At 46.8% G+C, this 23,825-nt stretch overlaps 1 protein-coding gene across 2 annotated transcripts in view; it reads right to left on the reverse strand.

Moving 5' to 3' along the window:
• The window catches only part of SNX30 (sorting nexin family member 30), a 41,785-nt gene extending 18,902 nt beyond the window's left edge, over nt 1-22,883 (reverse strand). The window contains exons 1-2 of one of the 2 annotated variants that reach the window (XM_077921583.1): nt 22,821-22,883; nt 1,974-2,162 (exon numbers count right to left, since the gene is read on the reverse strand). In XM_077921583.1, the coding sequence (XP_077777709.1) occupies nt 1,974-2,162; nt 22,821-22,868 (237 nt within the window). In that variant the 5' untranslated portion in view covers nt 22,869-22,883. Of the gene's footprint in view, nt 1-1,973; nt 2,163-21,925; nt 22,375-22,820 lie in introns of those variants that run through there. The other variant, XM_028713121.2, reaches the window with a different exon arrangement.
• Nucleotides 22,884-23,825: the final 942 nt, after the last annotated feature.

The raw sequence follows: 23,825 nt of genomic DNA on the forward strand, positions 1-23,825 counted from the left end.
GATTCTATGAACCACAAATAAGGTGTGAGCTCCAACAGGATATGAATCAATATGGCTAACCTGATTCAAAAACATCCACCCAGCCCACTCACACATGAAAACAAAGTTCAACACAGCCAGTCACAAACGAGCAACCGCACCCTAGACCAACCCCAATTTCTCCCACCACCAAAGGAACACAAGCGAATAGCAAAGAGAACCTGCACAAACGACGCTGACACAAAACACCACACATACATTAAGCAAAATAGAAATATTGCCTCCCAACCCCACCCCCACCCACCATGGCCGCTTCCATCTCTTCTCCCCTTTTTTTCTTCCTAGGTTAAGGTAAAGGGACCCCTGACCATTAGGTCCAGTCGTGACCGACTCTGGGGTTGTGGCGCTCATCTCGCTTTATTGGCCGAGGGAGCCAGCGTACAGCTTCCAGGTCATGTGGCCAGCATGACTAAGCCGCTTCTGGTGAACCAGAGCAGCGCACAGTTTACCTTCCCACTGGAGCGGTACCTATTTATCTACTTGCACTTTGACATGCTTTCAAACTGCTAGGTTGGCAGGAGCAGGGACCGAGCAATGGGAGCTCACCCCGTCGCAGGGATTCGAACCGCCGACCTTCTGATCGGCAGGTCCTAGGCTCTGTGGTTTAACCCACAGTGCCACCCGCGTCCCTTCTTTTTCTTCCTAATGTAACCCTAATGTAACTTGAAAAGAGAGACATTGTGCATACCTTTGTAAACCATGAAAACTTTAATAAAAGAAAAGAAAAAGAAAAGAAATGAAAAAGTGTGAGCTTACTATGTAAAGCCAGTTGTGCAAAATAACCTTGAATGGGGTGGGTTTCATAAGGCGATCAATACAAAGGGAAAAGAGAAATATCCTGCAGGAAAGACTTGATTTAGCAGTACATCTCAACCATGCTGCTTAGCAGTTCATGTCAGACAACAAACTTATTCTTGGTAATGCTACAGAACAGTATAATGCTGCCTATTTGCAGTTTGCATTCCATGAGATAGAAATTGCTTCAGCAATAGCAAGGTTACAAGCAGAAAAGCTACTTAACTCATATGCTTAACGGCACTTCAAACATTAAAGATGGGCCACTGAAAAAATGTTCTCTAGGAAACGCCTCCATTCAAGGCTCTTTACATCTGTTCGTCATATAAATATGTATTAGGGCTGGTCGATATCTGGTTTTCAGCATCGTGATATATCACCAGCTAAACACTGTGATATACTGATATATCGCGTCTGAAATAAGGATTGAGCTATATAGCATTGGCTGATTTTTCCCACATTGTGATTTTTGCATAGCATACACACATACATCAGGATTTGCAATATATTGCCACGTCAAAAATCATGAAACTGATACCACGATATGGACTCCAAACTGGTTTTGGACAATATATTGATATATTGCTCAGCCCTACTAGTGCCTGAATACTCTGCTACAGAAGAAGAGTGTCTCTACTCAGTGAGGTCTCATCCATGCACAAAAGATTCCAGCTACTAATCTAGAAGACGAGGGACGTGGGTGGCGCTGTGGATTAAACCACAGAGCCTAGGGCTTGCCAATCAGAAGGTCAGCGGTTCGAATCCCTGCAATGAGGTGAGCTCCCGTTGCTCGGTCCCTGCTCCTGCCAACCTAGCAGTTCAAAAGCACGTCAAAGTGCAAGTAGATAAATAGGTACTGCTCCAGCGGGAAGGTAAACAGTGTTTCCGTGCGCTGCTCTGGTTCGCCAGAAGCGGCTTAGTCATGCTGGCCACATTACCCGGAAGCTGTACGCCGGCTCCCTCGGCCAACAAAGCGAGATGAGCGCCGCAACCCCAGAGTCAGTCACGACTGGACCTAATGGTCAGGGGTCCCTTTACCATTTACCTTTACTAGTCTAGGAAACTAGTCTCGACCTGAAACAAATCAGAGAACAGAGCTGAAAGCCACAATGCACAGGGAGAAAGCTACAATGTATTACCTTGGTTGTGACCCTGTACGTGATATAAGTCTCCATCGTACAGACATGTTTCTTGGGATCATCAACAGTGACAAAGAGATCTCTCATCTCCCCATCCAAGTCATCATCCAGCTGCAGTCTGTTCAGAAGTGAGGAAGAAGAGGCTGGGCTTGAAGTGTCTACAGGAGTACCATTGGGCAGACTGAGGTCCTGGAAAAAAAAGCAAAATGGCAGGTGTGAAGGAGGAGGAGGAGGGAAACCAGCGGCAGAAAGAATCAATTTCTGATTTTTAAAAGCATCACCCACAAAGGCAGACTGGGTAAGTGGTTCACGATTTGCCGCTTCCGCGCATGTGCGTGACATCATTTTGACCGTCTGCACATGTGCGAGTGGCGAAACCCAGAAGTAACATGCTCCATTATTCCGGGTCGCCGCAGCACACAACCCAAAAATACTTATCCCAAAGCTACTTCAACCCGAGGTATGACTGTACAGAAGTTCACAAAAACAAAGCCCAGGTTTTTTAGGTACTCAGTTCTTGCAGCTCCTTTTTTATGGCCTTCCACCATAGCTGGGGAAAGTATCTGGATTTTCAGAATGCGGTATATTTTACCAAGCCCTGCTGTAGTATTTGTTGCCGCCCATTCTTAAATTCCACAAGCCTAGCATTAAGCCTTTCAAGCTCTGTTTGCTGAATTGAAGCCAGCATTTTTGAGAAAGCACTTCAGTATTCCCTGGACACATCCGAAAATGCATTTGATAGCCATGAATGCAAGCAGCACCCTCTCTGAAGTACTCTGAGTGTGTGTGTCAGATCTTTCATACTGAAGAGCAAAGGCAGCCAATATCGTGCCCGCCCGATGTTGCTGAACTCTGACTCCCATCAGTCTCAATCACCATGGCAAATGGGGTGGGGCGTGATGGGAGTTGTAGTCCACCAACATCTGGAGCAGTGCCGGATTTACATATAAGCTAAACAAGCTATAGCTTATGGCCCCACTCTCTTGGGCCCCCCCCAAAAAATTAAAGGAAAAAAACAAGTGGATGTACATTTCCAAAATGTAAGATAAAAAACAAATAAAATAAAACCTACATAGAGCAACAGTGTTTTGTGTTGTGTAGGCTCCTATGATGTGAGTAATGGGCCCTGCCTGCCAGCCTGCTCCCTAAAATATCACTGGTTTGCTCATTTCTATATAAAGGGTGCCTACATTCTGCATGGACTGGTTGCATGGCAACATGGGCAAAAGGCTTTAGATACCTATTAGGTCCATAAATTTCCACATAGCATATATTCAACACACGCACACAAAAAGGGGCAATTTGTTGACAAAGGACAGCTGGACATATAAAGGGCTTCAGTAGCTTAGGGTCTCATCAAACCTAAATCCGGCCCTGATCTGGAGGGTACCAAGTTAACTACCCCTCCTGCAGGTTCATTGCAAGATGTTAAATCGTGGTGTCTCTCCTCTGTGCTACCTACTTGTGTGCAAGTTAAGTGGCGAACCTTGACATCTTTGGCATCTTTATCAGTATCACCCACAACAGTTTCTGCAACTCACTCTTCTGCGACAGGAACTCCCAGGTTTCACCCCACAGCAAAACCTTTATGTTCTAGAAGTTCAGAAGCACAAGTTCTTTGAGACACAACAGCTCCAGAGCAAAACACACTTACAAGAGAGTAAGCCCCTTTGAGCACAGGCCTTCTGAGTAAACAAGCTTAGGGATGCACTGAAGACCTAGTACTCAGTAGTCAATTTTTTATTAAGCTTTAAAATCTTAACATATATACCGTATTTTTCGCTCTATAGGACGCACCTAGTTCAGGGGGGGAGGAAACAAGAAGAAAAAAATTCTGAATCCCAGAAGCCAGAACAGCAAGAGGGATCTGGCTTCTGGGATAGCCTCTTGCTGTTCTGGCTTCTGGGATAGCCGCTGGGATAGCTGGTCTAGCTTTGCGCGAAGCCTCCGCAGGGCATGGGGAGCCTTCATCCCCGTGCCCTGCGGAGGCTTCTTGGACAGCCCGCAAAGCCTCCGGAGGGCAGCGGTATGAAGGTACCCCGCTGCCCTGCTGAGGCTTTGTGCAGCTAACCCCGAAGCCTTTGGAGCGCAGCGTGAGGTCCCACTGCACTCCAAAGGCTTCAGGTGGCTATCCCTGAAGCCTGGAGAGCGAGAGGGGTCGGTGCACACCGATCCCTCTCGCTCTCCAGGCTTCAGCGAAAGCAACGTGTAGCCTCCAGAGCACGGAGAGAGCACTCCCTCTGTGCTTTGGAGGCTTCGCGTTGCTTTGGCTGAAGCCAAGGAGCCTGCATTCGCTCCATAAGACGCACAAACATTTCCCCTTAATTTTTGGAGGGGGAAAAGTGCGTCCTATAGAGTGAAAAATATATTCCAGATTCCAAATTTGGTATACGTGTCTCTTTAAACTTTTGGCTTCCTGCCTTTCCCTCTGAGATGTTCTTAATCCCATCCCATTTACACGCTGCATTCTAATAAACATTTCTCCAAAGACACATTCTTCTGTTTCGTATATAACCTTCTACCGCTGCTCCTATTTCAAATCCTGCTCGCGATTTGCAGTATGTTTACAGCAAAAAAACAAGAGTCTGAAGCCAGTTATTTAAATTAAGCTACCCAAGGTTCAAATGAGGACGAGAGAAAAAGCCTCACCAAGTTATGTATTCTTGGAACACACAGACACAAAAAGAGGGTCTTTGCTAAACAATAAACCACAAGATAAACTTTGAGGACAGCAGATGCTTATCACTCATGTATTTATAGGCTGCGTCCTTTTCTTCATGCTATCCCTATTAAGGAGTGTGCAGTTTTTCTCTGCCACAAACTACCCTCATGCTTGGTTTCCCACAAAAATAATGCCCTGAACTGCAGGAAACACTTGATCAGAAGCCGCCATGTCATTCAAACTTTTCCAGTTGTGAACTTAAAGTCCTGAAAATTTTGAATTCTAATTTTAAAACCTGCTGAATCAAAATGCACAACTGACATTTAAAATGGCTATATTTCATCAAGTGAAGGTTAGTTATAGAATTATGCATCTTGCATTGAATTGCACTGTTAGTAGTTTATTTCAGTACCAGTAACTGGGGGGGGGGCTGCACCTTCCCCCCAAAGTAGGAGAAAGCCATACTGGGTCTGTTTTGGAGTCGCAGTGCTCTCTATATTAATTTAGCACATTCTGTAAGAGGGTAGCATTACCACACCATTTTGGACAAACATGCGTGATTCAGATTTGACCCAACACTTCTTAGCGGTCAACTGAAGGTGGTGTTTTTTCTTTAATATTAATGAATTCTTGGACCTGCTTGTAGAATTTGGGTGTTTTCTAAGTACAGTGGATGCTTGGGTTGCGATCGTGATCCATGTGGGAGGCACGTTCGCAACCCGCAGCATTCGCAACCCGCAGCGCCGCGTCTGCGCACGCTCGGGTTGCGATTCAGTGCTTCTGCGCATGAGCGAGCGCCGAAACCCGGAAGTAACTCGTTCTGGTACTTCTGGGTTCAGCACGGTGCGCAACCTGAAGCCTCTGTAACCCGAGGTCTGACTGTAATAAATGGCACAACTACTTAGAACTGCATGGGGAGTACAAAAGGATTATTCTTCATGTCTCAAAACACATACCTACAATTTTTTCCTGGCTCTTGCAAAAGATAGAATTATCTGAAAAAACACAAGTTGTTTACAGAAAACGAGACAAGATAGAGATGCATGAAAGTATTTGTTATCAGAACATGGTGTGTTGTGGCAACAGGAATGGGAAGGAGTTCAACTGGTCTTTTCTGACTTTTATTTCTCTGTATTTCTCTTCTATAAATGCCAGCTCATCTGAGAATTTATGAATGATGCAGATGTGCTGCTGTGTTGTATACATGTGCTATGAATTCTTAAGAGTAAATAAGCTTCATTTTTAGTACAGCTAGGCAAATAAGGCCAAAAGGGTTTCTAGTCCGTAAGGTATTCATTGTTGGGTTGCTTTAAAAAACCCTCAAACTATTCCACCTTCCCACACAATCAAATCATGTATGGCCTGCCAGCAGCCTGAAAAGAAAAGAAAAACTGCAAGCATTCTTCATTTATACAGTGGTACCTCGCAAGACGAATGCCTCACAAGACAAAAAACTCGCTAGACGAAAGGGTTTTTTGTTTTTTGAGCTGCTTCGCAAGACGATTTTCCCTATGGGCTTGCTTCGCAAGACGGAAATGTCTTGCAAGTTTGTTTCCTTTTTCTTAACACCGTTAATACAGTTGCGACTTGACTTCGAGGAGCAACTCATAGCATGCGGTGTGGTAGCCTTTTTTGAGGTTTTTAAAGACTTTGGTGATTTTTGAAGCTTTCCCAAAACTTTCCCGACACCGTGCTTCGCAAGACGGAAAAATCGCAAGATGACAAAACTCGCGGAACGAATTAATTTTGTCTTGCGAGGCACCACTGTAAAAGCTTTCCATACTGGGATAGGAGAGCTGAGGAAAAACTTCACATCTGGAAACCAATGTACCTCTTTGGATTCAGATAGTACATGGGTAAAAAGGTAAAGGTAAAGGACCCCTGACAGTTAAGTCCAGTCATGAATGACTCTAGGGTTGTGGCACTCATCTCAGTTTACAGGCCAAGAGAGACGGCTTTTGTCCGCAGACAGTTTTTACGGGTCAAATGGCCACCATGACTAAGCCGCTTCTGGCGAAACCAGAGCAGCACACGGAAACGCCGTTTACCTTCCCACCGGAGCAGTACCTATTTATCTACTTGCATTTTTGGGGTACTTTCAAACTGCTAGGTTGGCAGGAGCTGGGACAGAGCAACAGGAGCTCACCCTGTCGCAGGGATTCAAACCGCCAACCTCCTGATCGGCAAGCCTGAGATGCTCAGTGGTTTAGACCACAGCACCACCCACGTCCCTTAGTACATGGGTAGACGAGTCTAAAAAGCCTGGGACACAAATTTTCACAGCCCTCTAACAGCTTCATTTATCAGAAGTAATGTATTTCACATTAACTCTGGAAGTGTATACTTGATTCTGACTAAACTACGCTTTCGAAGAGATTTTTCCTCTAGGAGGCTTTTGCTCTAGATCAGGCATGGCCAAACTTGGCCCTCCAGATATTTTTGGGACTACAATTCCCATCATCCCTGACCACTGGTCCTGTTAGCTAGGTATGATGGGAGTTGTAGTCCCAAATCATCCGGAGGGCCAAGTTTGGCCATGCCTGATCTAGATCATTGTTTACCAACCCTGGGTCTCCAGCTGTTTTCAGACTACAATTCCCAGCCTTCCTGACCACTGGTCTTGCTAGCTAGGGATGATGGGAGTTGTAGTCCAAAAACAGCTGAAGATCCAAGGTTGGGAAACACTGCTCTAGATGACCCTTCTGGGCCCTTCTAACTCTATGATTCTAGGAACGCTCTGCACTGCAACATTTTGTGCCAGCTTCTGCTTCCGTTTCAGAATCCTTATCTGGGCCTTTGGAATGTTGAGTGGCTCTGCTAATCTAGAAAATCCTCCCAATACAGCCAACACTTTCTTTTGAGAAGTGCATCTATGCATCTATAACAGGGGTCTGCAACCTTTAAGACAAAAAGAGCCACTTGGACCCGTTTCTGAAGAAAAAAAAACTGGGAGCCGCAAAACTCGTCATTATAAAAATAACTTTTTTGTCACTTTTTATTATTTCTTTGTTTGACCCCTCAGAATTACTCCTCCTCATAGAAATAAACGTTAAATTAACAAGTTACCTTTTTTTGTGTGTGTGTTCTTCACTCCCCTTCAAAACAGTGACCAGCGTACATGCCCCCTTTCAATGCAGTGACCAGCGTACATGCCCCTTACAATGTAGCGGGCGGGCGGGAAGGTGACCGCCCCCATGCGACGTCACAGCCAGTACAGCGCCCGCCACAGTGGGGAGTGTCGGGGCACACAATGCGCCTCCTCCCCTCGCTAGTATCCGCCCCGGAGCCGCGGCAAAGGTGTAAAAGAGCCACATGCGGCTCCGGAGCCGCAGGTTGCAGACCCCTGATCTATAAAAAAACAAACCCAGACCTGGACTTTTTCTGAGTTGATTAGAATATCCCAACTTAGTTTCACAATTGTCTTTTTTTATTTGGCAGATGAAAAAGCATACAAATCTCCCTATTTGAGACATTTGAAGAAGTAGTACCAGCTGGATTTTTTGCATCTGCTTAGCCCCAATGTGCACTCTGTGTCTCTTAGCAGCTAATCTTCCCTCCTTCCTCGCAACCATTATGGAAGAGTAGAAGTGGGAGATAACCAGAAGGATCCTCTACTTCAAACTCTCTAGCTACCTATAACCCCCAGAAGGCAAGACTGCAAGTTCAGAAGGAGTGGAAAGGCTATTTGTCATATGCCAAGTGCAATGTATTTAACGCAACTGCAAGCACAGAAATAACTGTTTCATAAGAGAGCATCTTCTATTAAGTTTTAAACAACAAAACTTACCCCAATTTCTCACTGTGGTCACATCAACACCATACATTTAAACAGTGCTATTTTTCTAGAAAAAGAGGTACCAGAACTCACCATGAACAACTCCCTTGTTCTCTTATAATGGAAATGGCACCCAACTGAGTGGTGCCGGAACTCAGTTCCAGCTGAGAAAAAGCCCTGCATTTAAATAACTCCTATAGGGACGCAGGTGGCGCTGTGTGTTAAACCACAGAGCCTAGGACTTGCCGATCAGAAGGTCGGTGGTTTGAATCCCCGCAACGGGGTGAGCTCCCATTGCTCAGTCCCTGCTCCTGCCAACCTAGCAGTTCGAAAGCACATCAGAGTGTAAGTAGATAAATAGGTACCACTCCAGCGGGAAGGTAAACGGCGTTTCTGTGCACTGCTCTGGTTCGCCAGAAGCGGCTTAGTCATGCTGGCCACATGACCCTGTACACCGGCTGCCTCTGCCAGTAAAGCGAGATGAGAACCGCAACCCCAGAGTCATCCACGATTGGACCTAATGGTCAGGGGTCCCTTTACCTCTATACCACTTTAAGAGTCATGACTTCCCTCTCAAAAACCTGGGAACTGTGACTTGTTAAGGGTGCTGTTAATTATTAGGACACCAGGATTCTTTAGAAAGTAGAACTAAACTCTAGTAAAGTCCTCCTCCTGGGCGGGCACACACGAAGCAGGGGAGCAGCATGCAAGCCCAATGCTATGTTCAGGCTCACTGAGGATTCTCTATGTACTACTAAATCATGGGTCAGCATTGCATGCAAATGGCACCTTAGTTTGTACCTGGCCAAGAGGGGACAGATTGACGAGTTTTACATCCAATATGGGCACAGGGTCGCCCTACGTCCAGAATTTCCTGGATATATCCGGAATACTGCAGTGTCTCGGAAAATCAGGACGTATGCCAGCCCATGTCAGCAGTGCTGACTTTTCCTTAGAAATAGTTCAAAAACATCCCTCTCTCTTTTTTGCGATGTTGCTCAAGAACATGGGTAGGCAAACTAAGGCCTGGGAGCTGGTTCCGGCCCAATCGCCTTCTAAATCCGGCCTGCAGATGGTCTGGAAATCAGCGTGTTTTTATACATGAGTAGAATGTGCCCTTTTATTTAAAATGCATCTCTGGGTTATTTGTGGGCCATAGGAATTCATTCATTTTAAAAAAAAAATCAAAATATAGTCCGACCCCCCACAAGGTCCTGGCCCCCTGCTGAAAAAGTTTACTGGCTCCTGCTCAAGAGCTTTGCCAAAATAAGCTCAACAACTTTTCTGTCCGGATTTTCAATGTGTGAAATATAGCAACACAAACATAAACAGTTCCAACAGATCACAAATTGTTGCCTTGCCTTGGTGCTGCATGCATCAAAAATAATTTGGTACCACAAACTACGGAACTGATGTTCACCTTCTTCCCTCGGCTCCTATATTAATTGCAAGTTTGAATAACCCTTTTTACATCACATATAGCTCATATGCTCCCTTATTCAAGTACTACCACCCCTGCCTTTTCTGGCTCATGCGTAGGATTTGTCAGCCCTCGGCTGGCCACATTACGTAAGTTATCCCAGAGGTTAGCAGATCTGCTGAGAAGAAGAAGAAGAAAAAGCCCATTTCTCCAAAACAAGCACAGGGGGAGAGAGGGATTGCAGTGTTACCCTGAAATCCTTTTATTAATAGAAAGAGGATTCTGCCGCAGTGCTAAAACGTTTGCATCCGTCACATACAATCCTTCAATGACACAGGCAGACTTGACACACATTAAATACCAGGCAGAGGCTGCCGTCATGCCACCTGGCGCATTGCTTTGGATTTAAGTGGCAAAGAAGAACATCAGTCACAAATGTGTGAGATTCTCTTCACTGCACCCATTTCTATTCTACCACTTAAAGCTTGTGTTGATAGCTGCTACTTTTAAAAATGATGGCCTGGATGACAGATATTATTTTATCAGTTGGATTCCTCCTCAGGCAGGACTGCCATCCATCCATCTGCCTGCTGCTCCCCAGCACTGAGGAGCCCAAAATAAACAATAATAATTTATTATTTATACCCCGTCCATCTGGCTGGGTTTCCTCAGCCACTCTAGGCGGTTCCCAACAGAATTAATGATAATGATAATGATAATGATAATGCAATAAAATACCAGACATTAAAAACTTCCCTAAACAGGACTGCTTTCTGATGTCTTCTAAAAGTCAGATACAGTGGACGGCCGGGTTGCGAACATGATCTGTGTGGGAGACACATTCGCAACCCGCAGCGCCACATCTGTGCATGCGCGGGTTGCGATTTGGCGCTTCTGCTCATGAGCAAAGTGTGATTTAGTGCTTCTGCGCATGCACCAAAACCCAGAAGTTACCCATTCCAGTACCTCCATGTTTCGGCGTGTCCATATCCCGAAAACACACAACCTGAAATGTCTGTAACCCGAGGTATGACTGTAGTTGTTTATTTCCACAGGGCGGGTGCCACTACTGAGAAGGCCCTCTGCCTGTTTCTCTGTAACCTCACGTCTCGCAATGAGGGAACCGCCAGAAGGCCCTCGGTGCTGGACCTCAGCAGAGGGTTGTGCATGAAACACTAGCAGTACCTCCCTGCCATCTTCTTTAAAAAAGTGCAACAGAAAATGAGAAGCTACTCCTCTTTCTAAGTTGGCTCAGTCAATAGGGCATGAGACTCTTAATCTCAGGATTGTGGGATCGAACCCCACGTTGGGTGAAAGATTCCTGCACTGCAGGGGGTTGGACTAGATGACCCTCAAGGTCCCTTCCAACTCTCTGAGTCTACCATGGAGGAGGGAAAGTTCCAATGGACTGTTTCACCCAATGGGTGACATCAGCAGCTAGCCTCTGGGAATCTGAATATGTGCACCATCTTGGGAAATCCGTTTCAAGCACGAGATATCTCTACTAAGAATGTTAGTTTATTTTACCCCCCAAGAATGGTAAGACTGCAATAGACTTAAGTAAAGTTATTCTTATTATGCAGATTTCCCCCTGAAAGCTTCCAGATTATAAAAGCAGCAACCTTCCCTGTTTGTCCACAGCATTTGAGCTTAAGATGTGAACTATCTCTGAACAAATAGGCTCCATGTCATGAATTAGTCTACTTTTTGTCCAATTTCACAGTCAGTATCATTGTTATCTTGGGACATGACGGTGTGAGCTCCCATTGCTCTGTCCCAGCTCCTGCCAACCTAGCAGTTCCAAAGTATACCAGTGCAAGTAGATAAATAGGTACCGCTGTGGTGGGAAGGCAAACGGCGTTTCCGTGTGCTGTGGTTTTCCATCAAAGGGTTCCGTTGCGCCAGAAACGGCTTAGTCCTGCTAGCCACATGACCCGAAAAGCTGCCTGTGGACAAACGCTGGCTCCCTCGACCTGAAAGCGAGACGAGTGCCTCAACCCCATAGTCGCCTTTGACTGGACTTAAACATCCAGGGGTCCTTTACCTTATCTTGGGACAGTGAATTTTTAAGTTGATTTTGTGTCTGTGAAGACATTTCTGTCCTGGCTTCCCTTATCAGTCATTTCCACCAGGTGATTCTGAATTCGGTTGTTATGGGTGAAAACTGTTAACTCTAATAACACAATTAGAAATCAAGCTCCGGTGCAATCAATGAAACGTCTAAGCGAATTATTTAAGGAACAGGATGTAAAAACCAGCATGACTTTATTGAAACATTATGAATGAAGTGAAGCAGAAAAATGTGCCAAGCGGTTCCACGACATAATTTAAGCTCCGTCAAGATTTTCCTAAGCCGATTACACAACAATTTGCACATAAATGTGTCCAGTGAAAGCACCTCACATCTTTCTCTCCCATGATGGACTAATGGTCTCCCAAATCCAAGTAGTGGGAAGGGAAGCAAAGCTGTATTAGCCATTTGGTTAAAGTGAGACAAGCTGTGACAGGCAATGGTCATTAAAAAAAAATTGCATGGCACTGAATGAATTGCTTCAAAGGAGCAGATTTCACTTGCCAATCATAATATCCCTAGAGGTTTAAGGAGAAAACATGCGCCACATGGTTCTTAATTTATTCCAACATATCCGCAAGATTAGATTAGGCTAAAATATCAACACTCGTTCATAAAGCTTCATGAGGTTCATGTTCAGCCCAGATTCATAAATCACCTCTGCAGCCTGGTGGCTTCTGTAGAATTATGCCTCTACGGCTGAATCTCATGATGCAACAAGAGTTTACAGATCACAACTAGTTCAGATGATGTGAGTACTCTCTATGCTTGTCTCTCCACCATCCAAGCAGGGCTCCTGGTGCCAATATGGGAAATAATCCACCCAATATATAAATCCATTACCATATGGAACGGGAACAGTTCTGCAGTCTGAAATCAAGCCACATCCAAATATCATCCACTGCACTGCAATAAACTGGAGACTCATGGAGATTCAAGCTTACTCCTATTTGGGAAGCCAAAAGTCCTTTGTAATTCTTTAACACAGGCTTCCTCAACCTCGGCCCTCCAGATGTTTTGAGACTACAATTCCCATCATCCCTGACCACTGGTCCTGCTAGCTAGAGATCATGGGAGTTGTAGGCCAAAAACATCTGGAGGGCTGAGGTTGAGGAAGTCTGTTTTAACACCAGGACTGAAGTGGACAAGGCCAGTTAGAGTGTTCATCTAAACCAGTGTAATGACTGTGATGCACACAACCACCATTCTGAAGCATCTTAGAAGACCATTCTTCAAAAGAATCCTCAAGTTTTTCAATATTAAAAAAAAATGAAATTATGTAGTGCCACTGCACTTACATAAAAAGATCCATTTTCTTGTAAGGGGCCCACTTCAATGCTTTTATTCCACAAGTCAGGGGGAAACCCTTAAGATAACCCTACGGCTTTTAAAATTATAGATCTTCCACTGGACTGCACCCAAGAACAATCTGCAGTTAATCAACTTTATCCTCTTTAGCCAATATCAATATGGAGGAAGCTACTGTAATGTTTTAAAGGGACAGGGAAGTAATTCAACCTGATAAAAGCTAAGCAGCCAACCTTGACAGCACATGAATTATCACTTTGCCTAACGCACAAGCCAGTCGCTGCTTTGTATCTGCTCCTATTCTCACATCACAGACAACTGTATGGAGCCTTGGAAGTTGATGCAATAGCTATTGGATCAGCAATTGTCAAAATGCCCACTGCACAAAAGAAATCTGAAGGAGCAGGTAGTATTTTAATTTCAAATGTAAAATTCTAGCCTGCAAGAATGTAGCAGCCCTGCTGAATCGGACCAAATACCCATCTAGTCCAGCATTCTGTTTTCATATCGGTCAACCACATACCCTTTGGAAAACCCATAAGCAGGTCTTGAGCACAGCAGTACTGCCCTCTCACTGGCCAACTGGCATTCCAAGAGAAACTGACTGCTACTAGATGATATATTGTTATCATTAGTAACAACTGATAGCCTGTATAAAAAGGGGTGGGAGAATTAGCCAGAGTGCTTATTCAGCTAAATGTGCAGCTATTTTGTGCATTTGATTAGAAATACAGCAATCACAATATTTAAGTGGTTGTCAAGTCTGCGGGCATCTTAATACCTGTGTAAAAGAAGGACATTAATTTTATATGGTTTAGGACAGACTTGTAAATGAGCCAAAACTGTATTCAACTGCTCCAGTGTTGGAAATTAGCCGGGCACCAGGTGCATTTTGCGACTGGGGATTGCCAGAACGTGAACACTTCAAGAAGCCTTCTTGTCATGTATGGAGACTGAGACTCAAGAATAAAATTGCCGCTGCTGATGCTGAGGGTGCAGGAGGAGAAATGCCTCTCTACCTGACTCCCAAGTAGGGTTGCTGCACCGCTTCCCGTGCCACTGCATAAGTCACATCTGTAAAATGACAAAATGGAGACTAGACTTTCTATTTCTGTACCCATAACCAAGGTCGCAGGAGCCATGTGGCAAATAGCTTTTCTATCCTAGTTTCTAATACTTCTTCCCCACATCCCCCAAATCACTAGCCTGCTGCATGGAGGGATGAAACACTTCCTTTCTACACTGGATGTTCAGGGCTGGGCATTCCTGCTTCTTATAGCCCAGTGTCTATGCTGGGTGCAGAAGAGGAAGAGAGATTGCTCCATTCCTCCTCCTCCATCACCCCTTCACCTATACCTAGCCTATGACTACCAGGCCAGCACATAAATACAAGGCCTCATGACATTACAAAAGTAGATCTAAACTCTTCAATAAACAACATACAGTGGTACATCGGGTTACATACGCTTCAGGTTACATACACTTCAGGTTACACACTCCACTAACCCAGAAATAGTGCTTCAGGTTAAGAACTTTGCTTCAGGATAAGAACAGAGATTGGGCTCCGGCGGTGCAGCAGCAGCAGGAGGCCCCATTAGCTTAAGTGGTGCTTCAGGTTAAGAAAAGTTTCAGGTTAAGAACGGACCTCTGGATCGAATTAAGTACTTAACCTGAGGTACCACTGTACTGCTGACACGCGAGTCCAGGGAGATTAAACTCCCACAAACACCTTCACCAGAAAGGTTACATGCGGTGTTTTGGTGTGGGGGTTTTTTGACAGGGAATGTACACTTAGAAAGCAAAGGATGAAATAAAAACCCTAAAGATGTTGCCATTCATCCTCATGCCTTGCAGTTGCTGCAAGTTCTTATGAGTACGTGGTTAGCTACAGCAAGTCTCTTGGTAAGCCAGACACTAGGGCTGTGAGTGGCGGCTCACCACAAGACACAAGCCCATTTCGCAAGTTGCCTTCATGCTTATACTAAGTGTATGGAGAGGAAGTGGGTGCTGTGGGTCCTGGCTGCGCCCATACATTCTGCACTCTGCAAACCCCACTGCTGCCTGTTTAGCACGATAGTGCAATCTTGCTTCCCTTTCGCATGATTAGGAGTAGACATGCAAGAAGGGCCAGTACAACTCAGCATTTGCAGACTGCCTTCGATCAGAGGTTTCAAACAAGCGGCTCATGGAATTGAGCTCCCATGTGGGTGGCCTGTAGAAAAGCTGCAGATCAGTTAAAAATCATTTGTTTCAGTATTTTGCCCTGCGCTTAATTCTTTTTGCCAATGGAGATTCAAGGCCATTTTGACAAGGTTCAATTTTATCCAACGGAGTGGCTAGCAAAGGACCGAGGGCTTGTGATTTTTCACGTTATGCTGGCGCTGTCTACAATTTTTTCTCTACTATACACCAGTTCAGAGAGCCCTTCTCGGCACTCTGTCCTAGGGGGTACAAGACTTTCCTAACACTGTGCTGGTTTTGATGCTGATGCCATCACTGGAGAAAGAAGCTAATTAAGACATGCGCCAAGGCTCCCAGCAAAATTCAAGTGGTGCAAACATACAGACACTGAAGTCAGGAAACGGCTGCATTAGATACTTCAGAGCATTTCACAGACACGGTCTCATGGCTCCTTGGAACAATTCAGTAAGGTGCACCAGTATTATTGCCCTTATTATGGGTGAAGGCCAACGGAACAGCTTGCTGAAGAATAACCTGCAAGTCTGATGGACATGCATTTGAGCTGGGGACCTCCCAGTTCATGCATGAGTTGCTAAATGCCACTGTACTACACCGACTGAAACAGAAACTACTTGTTTCAAAATCAGCCATTGAAAGGATGGGAGCATATGTACACACACTGTACACTTGACATGTGCAAGAGATGGCAGGTATCTCAGTGCTGTTGTATACGTACCCCTTGTACAAGCCAAGTTGCTCCAGAACAAATTGCTCCTCCCTACCAGTTTCCACGGGACGCGGGTGGCGCTGTGGGTTAAACCACTGAGCCTAGGGCTTGCCGATCAGAAGGTCGGCGGTTCGAATCCCCGCAACAGGGTGAGCTCCCGTTGTTCGGTCCCTGCTCCTGCCAACCTAGCAGTTTGAAAGCACATCAAAGTGCAAGTAGATAAATAGGTACTACTCCGGCGGGAAGGTTTGCCAGAAGCAGCTTAGTCATGCTGGCCACATGACCCAGAAGCTGTCTGCGGACAAACCCCAGAGTCGGCCACGACTGGACCTAATGGTCAGGGGTACCTTTACCTTTACCTTACCAGTTTCCGCAGGACAGAGACTTTCCCAGAAGTTAGCAAATGGTTGGCTGAGGGTTCCTTCAAGCCAGACACCTTTGTTTTGTAGGTCATCATGACTATTAGGAGGTCTCTTGGGGGGGAAACTACACTTTTAACACACTTAGAGATAACCCTAGCCTAATAATGGCAACTTCATTGTCCCATGAATATTATTTGCAGTTTCCAAGACAGAAACAACAGGGGTGAAGGGTTGCTCAATCCTAACCGTCAGAACTCCCCCCAGCCACTTCATGTCATGTGCCATTTTACATCTTTCTATGCAGCCTCATAACATAAAATTCCCTGGGTGAATTATAATAAATAAGTAAAAGACACAAAAATTTCAAACAGTTAAAGAAAATACATATACAGTGGTACCTCTGGTTGCGAACGGGATCCGTTCCGGAGGCTCGTTCGCAACACGAAAAGAGTGCAACCCACAGCGGCACGTCTGCGCACGCACGGGTTTCAATTCACCACTTCTGCGCTTGCGTGTGAAGCCATTTTGCGCTTCTGCACATGTGCAAGCGACGAAACCCGGAAGTAACCCTTTCCGGTACTTTCGGGTCGCCATGGGACGTTAACATGAAGCGGACATAACATGAGGTATGACTGTATGAAAACACCATCACAAGTTACAAAAGTTACAAACAGATTTTTAAAAAGAAAAACAGGGTCAGAATACAGAGCTTATTTAAAACGGCTAGGTGAACAACAACCACCACCCCTGGCACCAAACCACCACCCAGGCAAAGCTTTCTGAAAAGCCTGTTGCATAACTGAGATGCCGCTACCCAAAAGGCCCTGTCCTTGGAGGTTTACCTAGGTACATAGGGACGGCTGCAGACTTTCAGGTAACCTAGTCTCAAACATTTGGGGCTTTGAAAGGTTAAAACCAGCCCTTTAAATGGGGCCTTGGAGGCAGAACAGCTGATGAAGTGCAGACATAATAAGGTCAATGTACCCAGTTCCCAGCGGCTGAAATGTAGCCTGCTGTAGAGTTATGTCCATTGCTCCACCCACTTCTTGCCTCTTGGGCATGAAAGAATTCATCTCCCTGGCTGGAAGAGGTTCCCCATCCCTGCTATACATGATACACTCTTCAGGCTAAAGCATATTTATGGTAACAGATCTGAGACGAGGTCAACATCAAGCTTCCACCACCCAGATTCCCAGCAGTATGAAGCTGGTGCTGATTATCTAGGACCGATGCCTTCAAGGAACACTCACAGTCACATACCAACCAAGTGTAGAGAAACTGGGTGGCAGCACACGAACGTTGCTTGGCTGCTACACAAGGGTTCTCCTAATGCCAACCTCTAAACAATGAAGGTGCCATGTTCCAAAATGCATTCTGAAGACCAAACCAAAAACCCTTACCCAGCTCTGCTTCTCAGCAGGTATGGGCCATAACAACAGATCTCAATGAAGCTTCCGCAGTCCACACATTTCAAGAAAGAGAGGCACAGCATTCAGGTCCAAATCCCAGGAAGAGGGCTTGAACAGACCTTTTTGCATGCAGGCCTAACTGGATAGCTGCTGTCTCTCTATATTAAGCATGCTTGCAAAAACTGCTAAATTGTTGTCAAACACAGTCAAGTTGTCAGTGTGTCTTCAAGATTGGGGGAGAGCAGGGTTTACTTCAAGCCAGAGTTGGAGCTTTTATAAAGATCTATTTTGATATCAAGGTTCAGAACGAGTTAATGGCTGCTAAGGACATGCAAAGTATATTTTCCTACATAACCTCTCCATGGGGGGCAGGGCATGCAGCTTCTGGCCAGGTTTGACCCCAAACCCCTCGCTCAGTTCAATTGCCTGAAACTACATTCCTGTTGTCCCTTGTCTCAGCACAAGGTACAACAGTGACCCAATAAGTCTGGGGCTGGTAAAGTGTCAAGAACTCAGATATACAATCTAGGTGCCAAATGGCTCCTTAAACCAAGGTTGCAGTCACCAAAACGGAATGTCTTGTTGCCATTTTGGGGCAAGACAGCTCTAAAGTCTTATTTTTAAAATGATGGACTGACTGTGATTGCTTCTCAGTTAAACATCTGGCTAGTTCAGAGCTAGGCTGAGAACTTTGAGAACTTAAAAGGAGAAAAGTCACTTTATCCAGGGACAGTCCACATTATATACTGGCCTATTCCGACCTCTTTTTCTTAATGTTGACTGCTCCTGCTCAGGCTGCACAGAAATAGCATTTTGGTTCCAGAAATCCATTCTGAATTGTACAGATAAAATATAACTGATAGAATTCTACAGGATGGAGTATTAGCGTGTGAAAACTACCCAGATCCGATGATTGCCAAGAATGCACCTCCAGATGGTTGAGATATCAGGTGCCATCCTGGCACCCAGGAATCTTCACTTGGTTGCAAGTGGCCAATAGCCCGGTGCAAAATGTGCCTGGCATCTGGCTAATTTTGAACACTGCCGGTGCAACCTTCCTGTGCTGGTTAAAACTGAAAGCTCCAGATCAGGAAAAGGCCAATATCAGGGGCCAGCAAACTTTTTCAACAGGGGGCCAGTCCACTGTCCCTCAGACCTTGTGGGGGCCAGACTATATTTTGAAAAAAAATATCAACAAATTCCTATGCCCCACAAATAACCCAGAGATGCATTTTAAATAAAAGAACACTCTACTCATGTAAAAACACGCTGATTCCTGGACCTTCCACGGGCAGGGTTTAGAAGGCGATTGGGCCAGATCCGGCCCCCGGGCCTTAGTTTGCCCACCCATGGCCAATTCTCACCTTGCACATCAGCAACTTATCTGATGTAGCACTTCCAACGTTATCCGAGTGGCACAGATGGGACAATTCATACAGCAGCAGCAGCTCCTAAGAAAAAGCAGCCTGTGGAACTTACGGTAAATCAACCCTTCATGACCAAAAAGGAACAAGCAGGGATCCTAACCGGAGCTGTCACACAAGAGTCCTTTGGAAGGCAAGGATGAAAAGAGTCCCAGTGGCTTGAAATCCACTGGCTTGCTGTCAACAAAGCAATGCAGCCCAGGGTAACTCAATCCTTCCATCATCATGTAGCCCAGGTATACGGAACGGAGGCCTATTGTTTGTTCACACACCTGGTACAAGATTGATACCTCATGGGAAGCCAATTACATGATGTTGTACCATGCGGAACTGCCGCTTGTGTAAAACTCTCAAGGTGGTTAATTACTACAGTGCCCCCGTGTGCAGCTGTTAAAACCACAACAGATCTGCAGAGTTTTGGGTTGGTGCGTGGAACACACACAAGTTAAGGTGGCTCTCCTCCAGCATATTTTGCAGAGTCCCTTCTGACGCGTCCTGAGAAAGGACTCAAAACCAATACATTTGTTGCACCTGCCAGATTTCTCAAGGCAAGCCACAGACTTTCCCCTGCAGCCTGCAAACACATGACCTCTCTTGACAGCAACACCTGGGGAAAAAGCTATGAAGCTGGGCTGCTTGCACTTATCTCTTTTCGGGTCACAATGCAGCAACCAACTTTGGTACTCAGGAAGCAAGCAAGCACTGGAGGCTGGTGCACAGGGGCAAATGAAGAACCTGCCTGCCTTCTTACTTGCAACTCGTCCAGTGGTGGCTCTGCATGTCACCAGCTCCAGCTTCATATACAGCCCCTCTTCCCCTGCCTTCTGCCCTACGAATCTCAGGAGCAGCATAGGAAGCCCCAGCTGAAGTGAGGTACTCAGAACACAGGGGAGGAAAAGTGCAGTGGCTTTTGGAAAGGGAGCAAGGCCAATGCTCTTGACTTACTTCCAGGAATTCGTAAGCTGCTGTGCGGAGGGTGTTGCTCAAAAAGCTTGTAAATAAACAAATAAATTCAGACCACTGCTATGCCTCTGGTTGCTTATGGCACCAATATTTTGCAGCTCAGGTTATACAAGCTATGCTTAACTGGGGCAGAATATTCTCTCTTGCCAGATATAAGATGTTGTCAGAGCCTCAGACTATAGTGTCTTGAGCAGGAGTCAGCAAACTTTTTCAGCAGGGGGCCAGTCCACTGTCCCTCAGACCTTGTGGGGGCCAGACTATATTTTTTTTGGAGGGGGAATGAATGAATTCCTATGCCCCATAAATAACCCAGAGATGCATTTTAAATACAAGGACACATTGAATTCATGTAAAACATGCCGATTCCTGAACCGTCTGCGGGCCGGATTTAGAAGGCGATTGGGCCGGATCCGACCCTCGGGCTTTAGTTTGCCTACCCATGGTCTTGAGTATTCACTAAACGTACATCCAAGAAGACACCTATGTCTAAAAAGAGGACAGGAACTTGCTTAATGCCTGGGCATCTGTGCCAAGCTCTTTAGTCAATCTACCATTTGGGGCTCCGAGAACCAACTTCCAAGACATCCACATGCCATTTAAAGTCAGCTAAGAATACCCCAAAGTGCCAGCAAATACAGGCCTTGATCATGTTTGCACTTCTTCAATCGTCCTAAGTTGGGAATCGAAGAGGTAAGCGATGCAGTTTCTGAGAACCTTTCCCAACAGGTAATGGCTTCTGGTGGACACACCTAACTGGCAGTAGTACTGTTGGGTTGTTCTTAAATATACTGCCGACTCCCCCAGGGAGGACTTGTCTTAAAGGTGGAGCAGAGGCAAGTCAAGAAAAGGAAGCCAACCCATTTGGGTCATCAAGGTCAGGTGCACAAACCAAACTGGCAGATAGGAAAAGAGCCTGGCACAGAGCCAAGGGTTGCTTCACTGCGCCCCACACTTGCAACACAGCCTGCATTTGTGACAGCACTGCAAACCCAACCTCCGCACAAGTGTCCTCCACGCACTTTCAACACGAATGAGTCAACACACCATCACAAATTACTGTGTCCTTATTACGAGCCCAAAACAGAAGTTGCTTTGTTGTTTTCCCATTCTTGCCTTGGCTGTGTCAGAGCCAAAATATACTCAGATGGGTTGCTTACCCACCACACACAAACACAAAAGGAGAGGACAACAGGCAAAAAAGACTGAAAGAGGACTTTTTTTAAAAAAAGATTTGCACCATTTCACCAACTTAGTGAAGGGGGCAAGATGTTGGTGGAAGGCTGAAGTCCAGGGGTGCCAACTTGAATATTGAGGGGACACCATTGATCACATGATGTGGGGCATGCACATTATTTGAATGGCAATGCCCATCAACTTTGGGGGGGAGCTCAATTTTTTTGGGGGGGGCGAAGGGTCCTTAGCCCTAAGGAGTTGGCTCCCACGCTGAAGTCCCTCTTGCACACATGCCCCCTTGCTTTTTGCACGTTTCCTACACTGGAGATTACTCTCTTGCAGCCCTGAGCGACCCAGGTGTCCAGGTACGGCAAAGAAACGCATTCCCACGACCCAGATCGACCACGCACGCCCGGAAGCCAGGAGAAGAACCGAGCCCAGCCCTCGCCCCGCGCAGGCCCCACCGGCGGCCGCTACCTTGTCGGCGATGCTGCGCGGCAGCTGCAAGTCCGGGCTGGGCGTCAGCTCGGCGCCCGCCTCCTCGCTGCTGGAGGCGGCCAGCGGGTGCGGCATCTCCCGCAGAGACTTGGGTCCCGACGAAGGCAGCGCCTTGGGAGTGCCCGCCCCGCCGCCGCCGCCGCCCGCGGCTGCGGACATGGCGGAGGCGGAGCAGCGAGGGCCACGGAGCCCGGCCCGAGAGGAGGGGAAGAAGCCTCGCCGAGCCAGCGACCGTCCGGAGGCCGCGCGGACGCTCCGCTCCTGGGCTGGCCGGGAAAGGGGCGGAGGGAAGCGGCCGTGACGGGCAGAGCCCCGCGCGCCTTCTCCGCCCCGCGCCTTTTGCGCGCCCGGAGCCGCCCCCGGCCCGCCCCGCGCAGGAAACACCCGCGCGCGCGCCTCGGAAAGACTCGACGTTGCAGCAGCAGCAACAGCGGCGGCCGCGGCTCCTCGGAGCAATTTCCCCCGGAGAGGCTAAGCGCCGAGGCTCCGCCCTCCCCGCGCCGAGAGAAGGAGAGCAGCCATAGGCGGAGGAGGGAGCAGCCGCGGCGCCTGCTTCCCTCCTCGCCCGCTGCTGCTCGGCGGGGCGGCCGCCCCTCTTCTCTCTCTCTCTCTTTCCCGGATGATCCCTGGGAAATGGATTTCTCTCGCGCCCGCCAGCGCGCATCCCTGTTTGGTGGAAGAAGCACCGGCTGCCTCGTTATGCTGCTGGTGCATTCTAACCCCGTTTACCCCACGACACTCAACAGGTCTTACTTCTGAGTAGACTGGGGTTAAGGTTGCGCTGTTCCCCTCCCTTTGTTTTGAGAATCGTAGAATGGTTGGAAGGGACCCCCAAGGTCCTCTAGACCGCCCCCCCTGCAACTAGGGCTCTCACCTTTGTTCTGGCAAAATACAGGGCGGGGGGCGATTTTTCTCTCTCCATCCGGTGCTGAAGTGACTTCAGAGCAATCCATTACAATCCATTTCAGCCTCACAAGATGGGCCATCTGGCATTCGTCACTCATGCACACACGTTCACGTGAATTTGTAAATCTGTCTGTGCTTGGCTACCCGGAGATAAAATACATGACCTTTCGCACACCCTTTCAAACACATGTATTTGGAGAGGATCCCTAACTTGGCTGAGAGAGAAGACCTGAAGTGCAGGGCAAAACTGTATCAATACAAAATGTAGCATTTTACATTGAAATACAGGACAATTCTGCATTATACAGGACAATCCTGAGTAATATAGGACAGGTGGCAACCCTACCTGCAACGCAGGAATGTTTTGCCCTAGGTGGGGCTCAACCCCACCCCCCTCCTGCTCTACTGACTGAGCTGTTTCCTGAGGAGATGTTCTTAAATGTGTTGTGTGCATTCAATTTGCTGGCATGGGGGGCGTGCGGTTATCCTCCTCCCCAACCCCATTCCGTTGGTGCTGGTTCCGACATGCAGAGCACCCATGCAGCGATGCTGTGTGTGTGTACATGTGAATACCAGGGGTGCCCAAACTTTCTTCAAAGAGGGCCAGATTTGATGAAGTGAACCGTTGAAGTTGCTGACCATTTTTTAGGATTGAAGCTGTTGAGCTTCAATCCTAAAAAAATGGATTTATTGGATTTGACACCAATAAATAAACTGCCACGGGGCCAAATAAAACCGGCCAGGGGGCCAAATTTGGCCCCCAAGACGGACTTTGGACTTGCCTGGAATAGACCATCACAGGTATCCATCACACCATCCCTGGAGTGCCTACATTTTAGACCACTTCCACTTTTTCAGTGAAGTCGCTTTGCATGTGCAGCTGCAAGCCACTAAAAATCTTTGGGGTGGTTCTAAGGGTTTGTCCTTGGGGGTGGGGAGGACATGGGGATTTGGGTGTGATGGCCTTCAGCGG

The sequence above is a fragment of the Podarcis muralis genome, chromosome 17 (genome assembly GCF_964188315.1).
Source record: "Podarcis muralis chromosome 17, rPodMur119.hap1.1, whole genome shotgun sequence".
Lineage (NCBI taxonomy): Eukaryota > Metazoa > Chordata > Lepidosauria > Squamata > Lacertidae > Podarcis > Podarcis muralis.